The 16,638-nt window shown below is 35.0% G+C and overlaps 2 protein-coding genes across 3 annotated transcripts; one reads left to right on the forward strand and one right to left on the reverse strand.

Moving 5' to 3' along the window:
• The first annotated feature begins 1,868 nt into the window (after nucleotides 1-1,868).
• On the forward strand, nucleotides 1,869-11,080 carry LOC107780824 (protein GLUTELIN PRECURSOR ACCUMULATION 3-like). Of its 2 annotated transcripts, XM_016601418.2 has the most exons (16): nucleotides 1,869-2,046; nucleotides 2,141-2,238; nucleotides 3,317-3,455; nucleotides 3,537-3,565; nucleotides 4,276-4,372; nucleotides 4,450-4,505; nucleotides 4,600-4,707; nucleotides 5,675-5,731; nucleotides 6,207-6,298; nucleotides 7,240-7,324; nucleotides 7,619-7,771; nucleotides 8,329-8,414; nucleotides 8,935-9,102; nucleotides 9,194-9,306; nucleotides 10,190-10,280; nucleotides 10,721-11,080. In XM_016601418.2, the coding sequence occupies exons 1-16, from the start codon at nucleotides 1,985-1,987 to the stop codon at nucleotides 10,790-10,792; spliced, it is 1,506 nt and encodes a 501-aa protein (XP_016456904.1). In that variant the 5' UTR covers nucleotides 1,869-1,984; the 3' UTR covers nucleotides 10,793-11,080. The 2 variants fall into 2 exon arrangements, with proteins under 2 accessions (XP_016456904.1, XP_075084514.1); XM_075228413.1 differs by lacking the exon at nucleotides 3,537-3,565 and having other exon boundaries at nucleotides 1,965-2,046.
• Nucleotides 11,081-11,407: 327 nt separating this feature from the next.
• On the reverse strand, nucleotides 11,408-12,694 carry LOC107780825 (uncharacterized). The gene is made up of 3 exons (XM_075228997.1): nucleotides 12,289-12,694; nucleotides 11,858-11,968; nucleotides 11,408-11,677 (listed from the first exon to the last, which is right to left on the reverse strand). The coding sequence occupies exons 1-3, from the start codon at nucleotides 12,502-12,504 to the stop codon at nucleotides 11,408-11,410; spliced, it is 597 nt and encodes a 198-aa protein (XP_075085098.1). The 5' UTR covers nucleotides 12,505-12,694.
• Nucleotides 12,695-16,638: the final 3,944 nt, after the last annotated feature.

Below are 16,638 nucleotides of genomic sequence, written 5' to 3' on the forward strand. Positions count from 1 at the left end.
CCCGCGCACTTACGATCCTCTACTCCCAGCTCCTGAGGCGCTCCTACGCTTCTCCTGCAGCATCAGCGGCTCCGCACCTGCGCCCAAATTTCCGCAGGTGCGGTTGCACCAGAACTTGGCCAAAACTAGCATGTCCCAAATTCCAAGTTTCAATTCATTTCAAACCTGAGGCCCCCGGGGGCCCAACCAAACATATCAACCAGTCCCAAAACATGGCACGAACCTACTCGAGATCTCAAATCACACCAAACAATATCAAATTGTGAACCGACGATCGAAATCTTTCTTTAAATTTTTAAATTTCAACGAATGCATCCGAATCATACTTAAACATCCCGGAATGACGCCAAACTTTACGCACAAGTCATAAATTATAATACGGACCTATTTCAAGGCTCGAAACCTCAAACGGACATCGATAACACCAAAGTCCACTTCAAATCAAACTTAAGAAATTCTTAAACTTTCAAAAATGTTAACTTTCCATCATAAGCAGCGAAATGCTCCCGGGCCACCCGATACTTAATCCGAACATACGCCCAAGTCCGAAATCATCATACGAATCTATTGGACTCTTCAAATTTCGATTCCGAGACCGTTTACTCAAAAGTCAAACCTTAGTCAATTCTTCCAACTTAAAGCTTCCGAAATTAGAATTTTCTTTCCAAGTCAACTCCGAACTTCACTAAATTTAATTCTGACCACACATACAAGTCATAATACCTGAAGTGAAGCTACTCATAGCCTCAAATCACTGAACAACGCGCTAGACCTCAAAATGACTGGTCGAGTCATTACAAAGTCAAAGGAGAAGAAAATATTGAGGCATATAATACAAAACTACCAAATATTTAAAAAAATTGGTAGATTTATAACTAATAAAGAAAGAATTAATTTATATTTTTGTTGAATTCAAATGAAGATGTACGATTGAAAAAATGTTTCAAGAAAAAGTTCAAGGAGTAAGAAAACTATATTTTTATATCTATAGTATATTAAAAAGAGATAATTAACAAAAATATTAAGTCATATAACAAGATAATAAAATATCATAATAGCAAATAAAATAATAATAATAATAAATATAGTAGATTATGTAATAAAGAAAAGCGGGGAACTGAAAAGTTATTGATGACCATATGAATCTTTTTTTAATTTCATCCGATTTTCTTATTGGGCGTATTTCACTGGATAAAAAAAGAAATTGATATTTAATTCAAGCAATGTGATTTAATATGCCTAAACAAATTAGATTACACAACATGATTTTTATTTTTCACGCAATGCGCGAGTACTGTACTAGTTGTGTGTAAAATGTAAGGTTGGGGAGGAGAGTCTTGGCGTAACCGGTAAAGTTGCTACCATGTGACCAGGAGGACGAGTTCGAGCCGTGAAAACAACCTTTTGCAAAAATGTAGGGTAAGATTTCGTACAATAGACCTTTGTGATCCTAACCTTCCTGGGACCCCACACATAGCTGGAGCTTAGCATACCGGGCTGCCCTTATAAGGTTGAATTAATACAAATTTGGAAACTTTAGATGGCCTATAGTTCTAAACGAATATTTATGGTAGTATAAGTGGAAGAATATTTACGGTCTATAGTTTCGAAAGAAAGTTGAGAAATATATATTTTTAGCCATCCTAAAATATAACATGCGACAATTCTGATTCAATCCACTGTCTGTAGTGAATATGCAATCCACTGTCCGTAGTTGTCTGGAAATAGTACTCCTAAAAATTCTGATTCACCCTTAATTAGTGGCTACTACACGCCATTTTTACCACTATTTTTACGTGAAAATCGCCAATGTTAGGCCCAGATACATTAGCCAAAAGCCCACAACATTGTAACCCACATAATATGCCCACCCGGTTGGCAAGTCAAAGTCGGATCGGATCCGGTGGGAACATCTTCAGCTCATATGAATTATTTTTGATCAGTTCTTCAGCTCATACGAATTCAGGAAAAAGAAAAATCGAAAATGCATTACTGGATTCGAGCATCTCCCTCAGATTTCGCCGGAACAATTCCACAACCTCGAAGGTAAGACAAAATTTTGCACTTCAATCTGTCTTCATTTGTGTCGGAATCATTTGAATTTGATACTAAATACGAAACTTTTGTTGCCAATTATCAGTGGACACACTGCAGTGAACATTGGGAAATCGAAAGTTGTGGTGTTCGGAGGACTACTTGACAAGAAGTTCCTTAATGACATCACTGTCTATGACATTGGTAATTTGTATCTCTCCTATTCAGCTGCTAATGTTTAATTCTCTCTTCATTGGAGTTGAACTTAGTATTCTAAACGTTGCATTTCTGTAGAAATTAGGTTCCGTGTTTTTTAGGAGTCATTTTAGTTTAATTAAGATTTGTATGTCAGTATTGGAATAAGTGTGAGACTTAGAGAACCTATAGTCAGTTACCTTATGAATTTGTATTCAGTGTTTGAGTAAGTTAGAGATTTAGGAAACCTTTAGATAGTTTGATTAGAGATTTGTATTTCAGTGTCCGAAAAAGTGTGAAATTTAGGGTGTGTTTGGTACTATGGAAGTCATTTTCCATGGAAAATATTTTCTATTTCTTAGAAATATTTTCTGGTGTTGTTGGTGAGTGAAGAATATTTTTCATAAAGAATAGTATATAGTGAAGATTAATAATATTATCAGCAAATTGGAGAGTGTTTTGATGAAAATTTTGAGCACCAAAGATTAATAATAATGTCTAAGTGTTGGTTGAAGCAAATAATATGAAGTTGAAAGGTAATATAGTGGTAAGGAAAATGATTTCTGTTCGCAAGTGACAGAAGCCATTTTCCTCCAATTGATTGGAAATGTTTTCCATGAAAAGTCACTTCCGTCGTGCCAAACACCAGAAAATAATTTTCTCATGGAAAACGTTTTCGTGGAAATCATTTTTCCTCATACCAAACTCACCCTTATAAAAATATGTAGTTAGTTTGGTTAGAGATTTTTATGCCATGTTGCGATAAGTGAAATTTAGAGAACTAATTAGTTTGGTTAGAGATTTGTATTTTGGTGTAGGAATAACTGTGAGATCTAGAGAACCTTTACCACTACTTTTCATTTTAAGATAAATTGTTGACTACTTGGATGAAATGGGTCCGAATGGGCGGAACAGTATGTAGAATATTCGTAGGTCCAACCCAAACTAGTCTGGGATTGAGGCGTCTTCAGTTGATATTTCCTCTTTGTCATTGTGATACAGTTTCTGGAAGCCAATGTGGTTGCTGTGTATTGAATCAATGTCAGTCGTTTTTATATTCTAAATTCAGATGTTGTTAATGTTTCAGAAAACAAATTGTGGTTTCAGCCAGAGTGCACAGGCAGTGGTTCTGATGGCCAAGTGGGTCCCAGCCCACGAGCATTCCACGTTGCTGTATCAATTGACTGTCATATGTTCATCTTTGGTGGGAGATCTGGCAGTAGAAGGTATGCAAATGCTAAATAACTCATATGTTGTGTATTATTATTGTTGCGCCAATGCCTTTAATTGGGTATCCTCGTTCTCAGGTTAGGGGATTTTTGGGTTCTGGATACTGGTAAGGATTTCCTTCTACCCTGGCTATCCGAGCTACTATGTAAAGAAAAATGCATGATTATTTTGTATTTCTTCTTTTCACTATCATTGGACATTTTTGATAAGTTCACAATAATGTCACTGATATTACACCAAGTTGTACCATCTCAAAAAAAAAAAGATATTACACCAAGTTGTACCATCAAAAAAAAAAGAAGAAGATATTACACCAAGTTGTATCACTAAACAGTGCAGGTTTACATCAAACTCCTTCCAATTATACAATATAGGATAGCTCTTTTGCCTAAAATATAGTAATGATCAACAAGGAGTTGTTATTCATCCATAATGGATTTTCAGCTCCTTCAGAAGAACTCCTTTCTCTCTCAAATCAGCCAAAAGATGCATAGAGGATCGCCCTTCAGCTCTTTCCTAGTGTCCATCTTCCTTAACCTCCAGCGCTCCAAAGTTTTCTCCATAGCTCTCAGTAGAGGGTATCAAAAACAGAGTATGCTAGCTATCTGAGTAACTCTGTAACTAAGCCGTATACAATCCATATTCTCACCGATTAGTGTTTGCTTGACAGAAACAATACAAACTAACTATTACCCGACTCCTCTTCTGCTAGTTATCTGCTGTTAGTATGGCGTTCTAAGCTATAAACCAAGTGAAGAAAGTATTTTTCACTGTCATCAGACTTGGGTCTTGATTTTTTTTTATCTCCGGTGCTAGATATATGGCAATGGTCAGAGCTGACAAGTTTTGGTGACTTACCTTCTGCAAGGGATTTTGCAGCTGCTTCAGCCATTGGAAACAGTAAAATTGTTATGTAAGGTTGTCTGTCCTTCGGCTGGTGCTTATGTCTTATCCTTCTTTCATTATTTTTTGGCCTTCATTTGCATGCAGGTATGGTGGCTGGGATGGTAAAAAGTGGTTGTCAGATGTCTATATCTTGGACACAAGTACTGTCTTTGCTAGGAACTCTACGTTTTCGCTGTCCTTTCCCCGTGTTAGAAATACAATTTATCGATAACAATTGGTATGATTTTTGAACAGTGTCTCTTGAGTGGAGGGAGTTATCTGTTTTGGGAACTTTACCGCCGCCTAGATGTGGCCATACTTCTACTATGGTTGAAAAAAGATTGCTTGTCTATGGTGGTAGAGGTAAATGTGGATGATGATTTATTTTTGGCTTGGAAATATCATGTTTGTCTCTGTAATTTGCTTTTCAGCTATTTTCATGTACTGTAAAGATTTTATGCTGCTTAGGAAATCTTGAGGTCTTGTACTTATTAGGTTGAGCAATAAAAAGGTTCACAGTGAATTTTGTTGAAAGGACAAGATCCCGTAATGTATGAAGAAGGTAATCAACTAAAGCCGGATCTAAATTTTGATGTGAAATTCAAACCTTCACCTTTTACTGCACAAGTATCTCTGTCTATCCCAGACACAACGTGCATGAACCTTTGTTCCTCCCCCTCCCCTCCCCCCCCAAACCCCCCTTCCCTTTTACAGTGGGAATTAAAGCAGTTTATCAGCAAATTTAGTCTCGCTTAAGCATAAGGGAAAATTTCATGGACATTTAATATGTTGAGTGAGGTTAAGGATTTACACTTGCACGTCTATGCTACATCCTAAACTAATGGTGAAGGGAATTAAGCTCTTAAAATGTCCTAAAGTAAATGGTCAAATGTATGGGCATTCAGAGAAATGGTCTTGAAAGATTTCGATATAGCGAGGAATTTAGCAGGGTATGAGATCCATTAAGGAGGAGTTTGAATATTTGTGCGTTTCCTTGCCATAAGAAATCCCTTCTCAACTTGTCTAGTTCTTTTTCCACTTTGGAAGGCATGGAGAACAAGGACATAATGTATGTAGGCATAGAATCAAGTTATAATAATACACTTACCATTTTAAAAAAAAAACTTTTGACCGTTCAGTTGCAATCTTATCTGAAAGTATGTTTGTCACAACTTACATACGTTAGTGATGCTTTTACTTTTCATCTTTTTGTAGGCCAAGTTGGCATTGACATCTTTAATTGGTTTTTAGTTTTCATCTATATGTGTTCAGATACGTGAAGCTCTTTCTTAATATTTGGACTAATGTGGTTAACTTTACTTTTTGGTAGGAGGTGGAGGGCCAATCATGGCTGACTTGTGGGCTTTGAAGGGCCTAATTGAAGAAGGTATATTTTACCTTGAAGCTCAAGTTATGATCAGTGGACTTCTTATTTAACTAGTGATTTTTCCTTTTTATGGTAAATTATCTTCGGGTTTGCATTGAAGAGAAGATGTGATTTAAATTCATCATGTTGCTTCTTGAATTGGTATGGCATGTCATACATTTTCAGCTAATATTTCATGGCTGAGCTTATCCAGTCTTTGAGAAATATTTCCTATAAAATATGAGTTTGGCTGACCTTGATGAAATATTCTAGTTCGTATGGCTAGAATTTCTATTTTCTTTTGCTGCTTTCCAGTATTAGTCAATATTATTTTGGATCGCACACATGATTTGTACCCTATCATCTACCGTAGTTTGTTTGAATTGTTTTTATCTTTCCACTTCCTTTTTTTCTGGACTTCCCCGTGAAGCTCTTATGACTGTATTTCCTGTTTAAGCACTTACTATGTAAAATTTTCTGATTTTCCGGAAGGAAGAGAATGAAAGCCCTGGATGGACCCAACTGAAGCTTCCAGGTCAAGCTCCTACGGCACGTTGCGGACATACAGTTACATCCGGAGGATTCCATGTAAGTCCTTTTCATGGTGAAAATCACTCCATGCAAAAACTGTATGAGTTAATAGTTGGAATAAGGATATAAAGAATGATTTAACACTATTCTTGGGGTGTTCATGTTTATCAGCTGCTAGGTGTGCTAAATCTATCTTGCTGGTGTTCATGTTTATCAGCTGCTAGGTGTGTTAATCGATCTTGTCAAAATCTTTGAAAATCTGTGTGCAGTGAAGACATAATTAGCACCTCTGATGTGTGCAACGTTTACTGATACCTTTCAGTTTCATGGGGAAGTATAATTTCTTTAAGCACATATAACCCCTTAAGAAAAGAATCTTAAAATTTTATTTAACTCACTTTGTTTACTCTGATAACAAAATTTGAGGAGTCGAAACCCTTTGCAAGTAGATGCTTTGTTGCCACTTTGAAAGAGTTCTAAAAGAATAGCGGTGGAGAATAATATACGAACTTCTGTAATTCCTTTCCTTACACTCTGTTGCTACTTCTGAAGTTGTTCCCCAGAGTGTGTGTGTATATATGTGCATAGAAACTTTATAGTGTCTATACATACCTCTTCACCTAGGGGGAGTTGGTGCATGTAAGTTCAAGTGTTCGATTGTCCCTGAAGCCCAAATTGGCAAAGATGGTTGTCTCGATCTCAGCAGTAAAGATTGTTGTAAATTATGTTGAAATTCTTGATGAACTTCCCCGGGTTGGACTTGAAATGTCTGCACAATTACTGTTGCATTGAGTGGCAAGTATGATTATTTAATGATTAGTACTTTGCCACTTACTTTTTACCTTACTTTATCCCCTGAAAAAAAAAACTGCCACTTTATGTATTTTGGGTAATGCAGTTATTTCCACGTTTCACTTGATATTGTTCACTCAAACCTTTCCCTCCTTCAGCAACCCAAAAAAAAGGAAAAAGCATTCTGACTTATAATTTCTCTGCAGCTGTTGTTATTTGGAGGGCATGGAACTGGTGGTTGGTTGAGTCGGTACGATGTTTACTACAATGATTGTGTTGTTTTAGACAGGGGTAAGCATGGTTGATCAGTACTTTTTAGGCTTTGTGACCCCTACTGGATTACAACTTTCGGTTTTGTTCTAATGGTGGGGTGTCTTTTGTATTTAATGCCAGAATATTATTGATCCACATTGATATATTTCTATAGCTTGTACATAGAAAACTGATTTGGAGATGTTGAAGACATAACTGCATTAACAAATGTTTTTTAGAAGATGGAGGCACATAGTTAAATGACCTGAAAACCATTCATGATTATTGTAAATGTCAGTAAGAGTAATTTGTTCTAAAGTTTTCTGTTTCCAGTGTCTGTACAGTGGAAACGCCTAGCAACTATGAATGAACCGCCAGCTGCACGAGCATACCACTCAATGACCTCCATTGGGGCACGATATTTGTTGTTTGGAGGGTTTGATGGAAAATCAACTTATGGTGATCTCTGGTGGTTAGTTCCAGAAGGTATTGAGTCTCCCTCAAGTACATTGCTTTGTGTAATTTTTCACTGTTAAGTGGAGTTCTTTTTTTTGAGAACTTGCACTAATGTGTTGTGCCACCTACTTAATGTGATTACGTCCTTCTATATTGCTGTTCTCCCTGCATTTATTCTCTGCTGTTTATGTCCTGCCCGCATGATTTTATGCTGGTGATCTATAATTCTGTTAGATCATTTGGAAATTGATATCAGAAGCTTGTCCGTATCTTCTCAACTTCCAGCTTTTCCTTAGAATTTCCACAGCCCCGTTTGAGTTGGTCATTAATGTATGAAGAAATGTCAGGAAAAAAGCTTCCATTTTAAGCAATTCTCATGCAGAGTTTAATCACCCATTTAAATGGTCCAAGAGTTGTACGAGTTGAAATATTACACAATTTGACAATAAAGAGCGCCTAGCTCTGATCTAATGCATGTCTAGGAAAAGTGAAGGAACTTCTTTTGTCTAATAGAGTTGATTACATTGCATTTTCATTCTTTCAGTTAACATCTTGTACGTATGTTTTTCTGAATGTATGATCTTTAGATGATCCAATTGCTAAGCGCGTAACAGCTTCTCCTCCCGAGGGCATTCATGAAAATCAGCATGTTTCAATGACAAGTATGGAGAAGGTAAAGGGCCATGAATTTTCATTTTCATTATTCCGGTCTCAGTTCAAATGTTAAAATGTGTCTATGTTAGGAGCCTAAACATCTCTGATCGTGTATCAATGAGTTGCGAATCGTATTTGACTCGTGGAATGAACGGATCAATGGAGTCTCTGAATAAAGTTAAACATTGAGCAATGATTACTGAATGATACCCATGTAAAAGAGCCGCTTAGCCCTGCCGACAAAATTTGAATCACTTACACTTCAAAGCTCACTCACTAGACTCAAATTTTCATTCCCCCCTCCCCCCCCCCCCACACACACACACAAAAAAAGTAATCCCAGTATACTTTGGTTTTCTGGCACACTAAGGACTCGTGCATCCAGTTTCTGGAGATTTTGTGTGGCATAAGAAGTTGATAATCATACTTGATAAAGCTTAGTAAAGGTGTAAAACTTGATGAGTCTGTTGATATTGCTATATTGCTTCTATGACGGACAAAGCATCTATCCTGGTTTAACTCTATCTAACTATTGACAGGAGAGGCAAATGCAAGAAGATGCTGTGGCAGAGTTGCAGAAAAGGATTGGAGTTTCAGTGTCCGTCTCCAATTCCAATATGAAGAAAATTGTAGATGAGTTGGAAGATACAGAACTATTAGAATTGGCATCTAAATTGGTTGGAGAGAGAGCTCTCAGTAATAAAGAGGTTGTAATTGCTTTGCTCAGTGTATGTTATGCCATATGCGCGCGCATGTTATGTTTAGATTTCTTAATCTAGATTTGTTTGATCACTGAAGGCTGTACAAGCCCTTCGTGACCATTGGTCAAGGTCCTCGCCAAAGTCAATTCAATTAAAGGAGCTTAGCCCATTACTTCGTGACTACCAGCGCATGATTACCCGCCTTCAAAAGTAAGAGCACTGCTCTGTCTTGTACATTTTTGCTTTTGTTTACATCTAGCTAAGTTCTGATATTCTTATAAATGTGAAGAATTTACTTATCCGGATAAGATGATCTAGTCGGACAACTTTTCTGAGTGATGAAAGTAAATGTAAATTTCACTAGTGAAGTATAAAGGCTATTGCATTGTTGGTCTAAAGTAGTATTTTTGCACCGAACTGAGATGTTTCAACTGTGCATGAACTCATGGTTTTCCCAAGTAACCAAGTCACTGATAGGCTTTTTTGTTAGCAACTGTTTTGCATATGATCTTTTGAAGTTTTCGTGTGTTCTACTGGTGTGAGACTAAATGTTGGGGCATTATACTAGAGATTTTTGGATATGATGATGAAATGTTAGAATCTCCTTTCAACTAGCATGATGTAAGTGTATTAACGCTGACTTCATCAATGTTTCTCAGGATTAAGAAATAAGTTAGTCATTGATTTTAATGAAACCTATTAATCCAATCTAAGTACAATTTTGTCCTCAATTACTTCCTCCCATTTTTCTCTTTGTGAATGTGTTGTTATCATGCACAATTGAAGGAAGTCTAACTTCAAATAAGATTAGGGGGTAAGAGGTCGCCCATAAAGTTAGAGTGTATAACTTACTTTCCAAGGATAGGTTTAGGGGGGTAATATATGTATTTTCCCTTATTTTATTTGTTATGATGATAACATGAATTGAGGATTCATGTAGACGACCACCCTGTTTGAGACTAAGGCGTAGTTATTGTTGTATGTAATGACAAATGAAAAGACTATTGAAAAAAGAAAATGGAGGGGGGGGGGGGGGGGGCGCTCAACTGATCACCTTCTCAAATGTATAACTTTTGATCATTTGACATTATAGGGAAAAGCTAAGATCACTCTTACAATCCTCGAAACCTGGATCTCTGGGGAAAGAGACTTATAGATTCCATCATATCAGAAATGTTAGTCAGGTATGAGTTCTTCAAAGTTATATTTCTTAGTCTTGATGCTATTTACATCTGAATACTTGGTTGTTTCACTTCTTTATCATCCCTCATATATATTGCCCAAGTGTCCTTTGTGCTTGAATTGATATTCTGATTTGTTGAGGGCTGCAACTAGCTCAAGTGTCATTGGTGCTTGATATTCGAACTTTTAATGTTAATTATTTGTTAAGTTTTCCATTTCCCTCCTACTTCATGTATCTTTTCCAGTAGTTCGTCATGATTACTGAGGTTAGCAACAGAGTGCTGCTTACTTGTCATTATCACCTTTTCTCCTAGTAGTAATTACCCAGTTGATCTACCGCTATTTTACTTTGCACGTTCTCGATAGGCGTGCATCCTCATAGAGTCATTTGCTCCTCTTTACTTGTCAGTTTTCAGTTAAAATTTTCGTTTCTGATCTGCAGCTACGTATGGATGATATACCCCATCTGCTAGCTGAGTACAGACAACTCGTTGTGGATATAGCAGCAGACTAAAAGTTTCAAGTTCAAGATCTGGAAATTAGTTGTTCTAGTGTTTCTCAACTTCAAAGTTGCCCCCTCCCAGGGGGGGGGGGGGCGTCGAGGGGGGAGGGGCGTCAACGTAAACCCCTATGAATTAGCAAAGACGCGTAAAATCTTGAATGTACTCATAAACTTCATACCTTTTCTGGCAGTTAGTAAAAAGTCTTTTTACACAAGACTTATATTTCCTTTGTTTTGTTTGGAAAACCCAACGACGTTATAAACATAGTTATGAATTAACTTATCATCCTTTTTGTAGTAGAGAATCAAGCATTGCATAAAGTATTTCTCACTTGAGCTATGTAATTGATGCTTAAAATAGAGCATTTATTAGGACACCTCAAATTTACATGCAGTGAATTGGTGTATGCAATTGAGGACTAAAAGGAAGCCAAACAAACTTAACAAACTTTTCTCTCTTTTTTCTTTTTGCTTGCAAACAAACTCTTCAACAACAGTGAATAATCAAACCGAAGGAATGAAAATTTGATACATTATTCGAAGGGATATCTAGTGAAAGTTAAAATAAATTGTTCAGTATGATACATAGAGAATATGTGATTCATTCTATAGTGTCAGCAATGGCCACTAGCGTTTGGGATTCAAAACCTTGCTTAGCTCCTCCAGCTTTCCCAAACTGAAGGAAAGTGAGAAATTCAGAGCTAAAAGATGACAACACACCATCCAAAAATCAATTAAATTAGGGGCATTTAAAAAGGAAAAAGAAAAAGCAAGAATAAAAGAATATAAAAAAGAATGGTTATTATGAATCGTTACCTCTACTAGAGTGGAGGTTAGCTGAGTTTTCTCATTATTCTTTTCGTTGAAAACCTCTAACACTTCTCTGTATTCTTTCTCCTATTGCCACAGGAAAAATCATTTTAAAAAAAAATCAGTTTTTTAATACAAACACAAATAAGAAATGCGGGAGCATTAGGAGAAGATTTATATTAAGTAAGTAAAACTAGCAATTGAACAACCAATTTAGCTATATAAAAAAATAAAAAATAAAAGAGCAATAAGAAAGTAAGAAAATACCTTCTTTTGACAGGTCTGTCCAAGTGACTTAATTTCACGGTTAACCACGTCAATTTTCTTGCGTACCATTGCAACTTCCTTTCTCATTGGATCCGTTAACACTTCAAGCTCCTTTTGAAAAATATCAAAATTGTTAACATGAAAATAAAAAATCACAAAATTAAAAAAATGAACATTTCATTCTCATGATCATTGCATAATACTACCTCCGGTTCATATTATCAGTCTTATAAGGTTATTGCATACTCTTTAAATAATCATATTAGTATTTATCTGACTACCATTTATCGTTTTTAAACATCTCACGTTGATTAACGCTCCACTAATTAAAGAGAGTAAAAATAGATTTGAAAATAATAATAATAATAAATAGACAAAATTAGTCTGCCAAAACGACTAATATTTACGAAGCAATTTTCTTGTAATTTTACCTCCCAAACACGAACCAAACGCCTAGTTTCTTCTTCAGCACGGCTAAGTTGAGACTCAACTTTTCCTTTCACCTCCATTTTCTTCCTCTCAATCTCTTCTTCTCTTGCTTGAAATGAAGCCAATGCTACCTTTGTCATCTCTTGATCTTCGTCGTTGTCGTCCGCAGTCGTTGAAGTTCTTCCACTGCTGCCAACACTTGGAAGATTACTCATCATCTTTAAATTTTTCTCCTTACAATTTTACCTTTGCTTTAATTTCATTTTTTGATCCCTTTTTATTAGTGTTATTGCTTTTGCTTCAATTCTAACCTCTCTTTCACGTTTCCTTTCTTGACTTCAAAACAATATCTTGAAAGGGTACACATAATAAATGAAATACGTGTTAATATGACTAAGTTTCATGTCAACTATAAAACACTGCCCAGAAATGTATTTGCATATATAAATACTGTAATGGGAATGAGTTGTCTTTGCTAAGTTGTAAAAGGATTAATATGCAAATGATAAAATAGTCTTTTGCTTGAAGGAAGGGGTAGGCTAGGTGGTATTTTAGTTTGTTTTTTTGACTCATTCGAGTGTTTGTTACTTCAGACCCCTGATGGGGTTGTTTTAGTCTGAATTGACAAGTAATCCAAAATTTTAATTGTGTGAGTTTTTATAACAATCTTAAGTTAAGATACAATAATAATTGAGTTTATTGTCAAATATCTATAAATATTTAATAACTTTTTAATATATATACAATATCTACACAAAAGTTACTGTTCATATGAATCTACAAGACCCACCAGGAGCGAAGGTAGCATTGATAGCGCCGGTTAGACCAAACTCAGTCACTTTGGTCCAAACCTTGTATTTATCTTAAGAAATTCATTTGATATGTATTAATTGCAACTTAAAAATGCTATAATTCTGAATTCATAAACTTCAAATACCGACACCGTCCCTGACACCCACCACTACAAGTGATTTATCAACCACTCATCCATACCTTTTTCCTTGTTCTGTTTGGTTTTTCCTTGTTTTTAATTGGCTGTTAAATTGGTTGGTCCTGTTACCTCTATTTTTTGTAAAGTTATTGATGTATCCTTTTTTTTTCTTTTTATAGAAAGAATTCTAGGAATACTTTCTCTTTTCAATTTAGTAAAAAGGGGTAATGATGTTTCATGAATAATGATTTCAAAGAAGTAAACCTTTCCTATTCAAATATTACGAACAAAAGTTTGCTTTAGTTTATAGTTCAATCACCTAATTTAAGTTTTTTGATACCGTTGGTCGAGACAACACAAAAACTCTTTAATATTGTGTGATATTATTCGTTTTGGGTCAATTCCATTATTCCTTGTCTTGTTCAGCTTCATGGAAAATTGTGGCTCTTAAATTGTCAACATTTAACACTATAAATTATTTAAAACAATTAAACTTGTTTTCACAACATTTTGCTGCTAACATATTTACCAAACGCTGAAGGAACCAAGAGGTAGAACAAGTGATTGGAGGTAAAGCGGAAAAAATGAATTAGTTTACATAATCATGATTTTTTTATACAACATGTACAATTTAAATTTTATTTAGTTTGTGGCCTAAGTAATAACATAGGTTGTAAATATCAAGTGGTTAGGACCGTTTTGCAGATCCAAGAAATGTGACTACAACAATAAAAATAGCAAATCGATAAATTTCCACAAGTATAGTTTGGGGAAGAGAGTATATACGCAGATAAACCCTTATTTTGAGAAGACAAGGAGGTTATTTTCGATATACCTCAGCTTCTAAAAAAATGTGACTATAAAAGAAGTTCAGATGCACTAAAATCTAAGACTATTTTAGGCATTTTTAATTATAAAAAATAACTTATCAGGATGACGATTATTACAAGACAGAAGAGTACAAGTATTGTTTTCAAGCTAAATATATACCATCAGCTGTCTGCCTTGATGATTTATTTTAATTAAAAAAAAAATTCAAAAAGAAAAGTACAAAATAATTAAAGGGGCCATACCTTATTAGTGTACAGACTTCAAACTTGTGGATATAGGATAAGAGTTGGGTTTTTTATTTTTATTTTGTTGTTTTTCATCCCATGTCCGGTATAAGTTTTGAGACCGCAATTAATTGGGACTCGCGCTTATGACCTATTATTAAAATTAAAAAGAGAAGCACTTATTATCAGTATTTTTTCCATTTCAAACTCAAACTCGAAATTTCTAATTATGTGGATAAGTGGGACACGTGTGGGAGCATAATAGGTTATAAGTGAGATAAGTGGATGAAATGGAGAGAAGGGCTACTAGCCAAAATGTTAGGCAGAAAAACAACAAATTTTTTTTTATTAATCTAAACACCATGGAATAAGAGATGGAAAATGCATAATACTAATCTGTTGAATTGCTCCAAAATTTAAAATTTTCTTTTATATCAATTCGATTAATTTTCGATCAGTATTTTGTCTAAAGAAAAAGATAATGTAAGAGTCTTAATAATACTATCTTTATCATAGAAAAAATAATCACATGCAATTGATCTGAACTCAAAATATTTTTTTACACTGTCAATGCATAAAATTTATAAATGCTATCTGTGAGATTCTAACTATTAAATACGTACTAGAAATATGTTTGAAACAGATTCATTTCATGAAGTTTACTAAAACAAAAAGCCTATGGAGTTAATAAAAAGTAAAGAATTGATCGTACGACAAGATTTTGCCAGCGATATTGATTTGAGATTGCTTCTAATGGATAGAGTATATATCTATCCTAGTATCAACTCTGTAACCACTACTTAATACTGTTGGCTTCTTTATAATAGAGGCAAATAACCATGAATTAATGAATATAATATTTCGAATTTGCGGGAAATTTCTGATATATATATAAAGCATAGACGAGGTGGAAGGCTAAACTTATTTAATTGGTAATAATAATTTCTGCCTCATTTGAGCTTTGCTATCTATGTATGGCAACGAGAAATTTCGTTGAGGGAGTTCAAAGGTATTTAAGATTTAGTATATATGTATAGAATGTAATCTTCAACCTATAGATACATGAATATAATTTCTCGACGAATTGAACAGTCACAATTGACAACACATTGTCACAAACAAAGGTTATGATGTAGTGGTAAGTATTTCTTTATTCTTGATTAGATGTCTCGGGTTCAAGCTTTAGGTATGAAGTTACTTTTGTTAGCAAGCACTTTATCCCAAATATGCGATTTTCCAGCGTCAATCCGAATTTAGTGGGGCTCAATGCACGTGCTGGACACTAAGCCAAAAAACTAAAAAAAAAAAAAAACGCAATGCCACGAATTCAAATTCTTATTCAGTTTAATTTCCTCACACTTTTTCATTAACTATGAAAAAAATAGAATGAAAAAGGACATCAGATGAGATGAAATATGTTGTTGGTTGGTGTTAGTTGTTGGGATTTTAAGTTTGTGTAGTTTAAAGAGGGTGAATGGAAAATGTAGGGAAAATGAAATATTTGAGTTTCCCTTCTTGGCAAAGGGATATTGTCCCATATTGAAGGAAGAAAAGGCTTTTGATGGTTATATATATAATTGCTCTTCTTCTAGCTCTTAAAGAGTTAAGAAGAAGGCAAGCCTCGCGCTGTCGTCGTCGTCGCTCGGCTCGGCCTCGGTATTGATTAATCTTTTTGGATAAAATTTCTTTCAATTATTTAATTAATTAATTAAATAATTAACGAAAAATTCAATCCGGAATAACCCATGACCCGCGACCCGGTCCGGTCAGGCCCGTTTTCTTTCCCGAATTATTTTAAATTCATTTTCCCGCAATATTTCAAACAACCCTGTTCCAACAGCCATGACTGTTTCTGAAAGATTGCAAACCTTTTCAGAAACAATGTCAGCAACTCTATAAATAGAGTTTGAATCCCAGAATCTTTCCTTATGAATTTTTCTCATCTTCTTCTTCTTCTTCTGCACAAAAATTCCAGTGTGTTTACAGCCTTCGAGTGGCTCGCTGTTCACCGGCGTTTTGGTACCAATACTCCGGTGAGTTAAATCGTTCTATCCTGGGATGATATATTCCAGCACCTCGAGTACTTAAGGGAAATAATTTCCTTAAGGACACACTGTGTATTCAGTGGGCTCGATTTATTCATACACTGTTTTTTCAGAATTTATTTCTTTAAACAAGTGTTACTAACTTTCTGTTTTTGTTTATATATTTCAGAAAGTTTAATAATTTAATTATTTATTATATCAATACAGATTTATAACAATCTTAAGGAAATTATTTTATTCAGTATTTTGTTTGTGGAGATTAAAACATGTGTGGTTTTCTACTCCTTCTGAATTTTACTATTCCAATTTGAAGATATAAAA

This window comes from Nicotiana tabacum, chromosome 13 (assembly GCF_000715075.1).
Source record: "Nicotiana tabacum cultivar K326 chromosome 13, ASM71507v2, whole genome shotgun sequence".
In the NCBI taxonomy this organism is placed as follows: Eukaryota; Viridiplantae; Streptophyta; class Magnoliopsida; order Solanales; family Solanaceae; genus Nicotiana; species Nicotiana tabacum.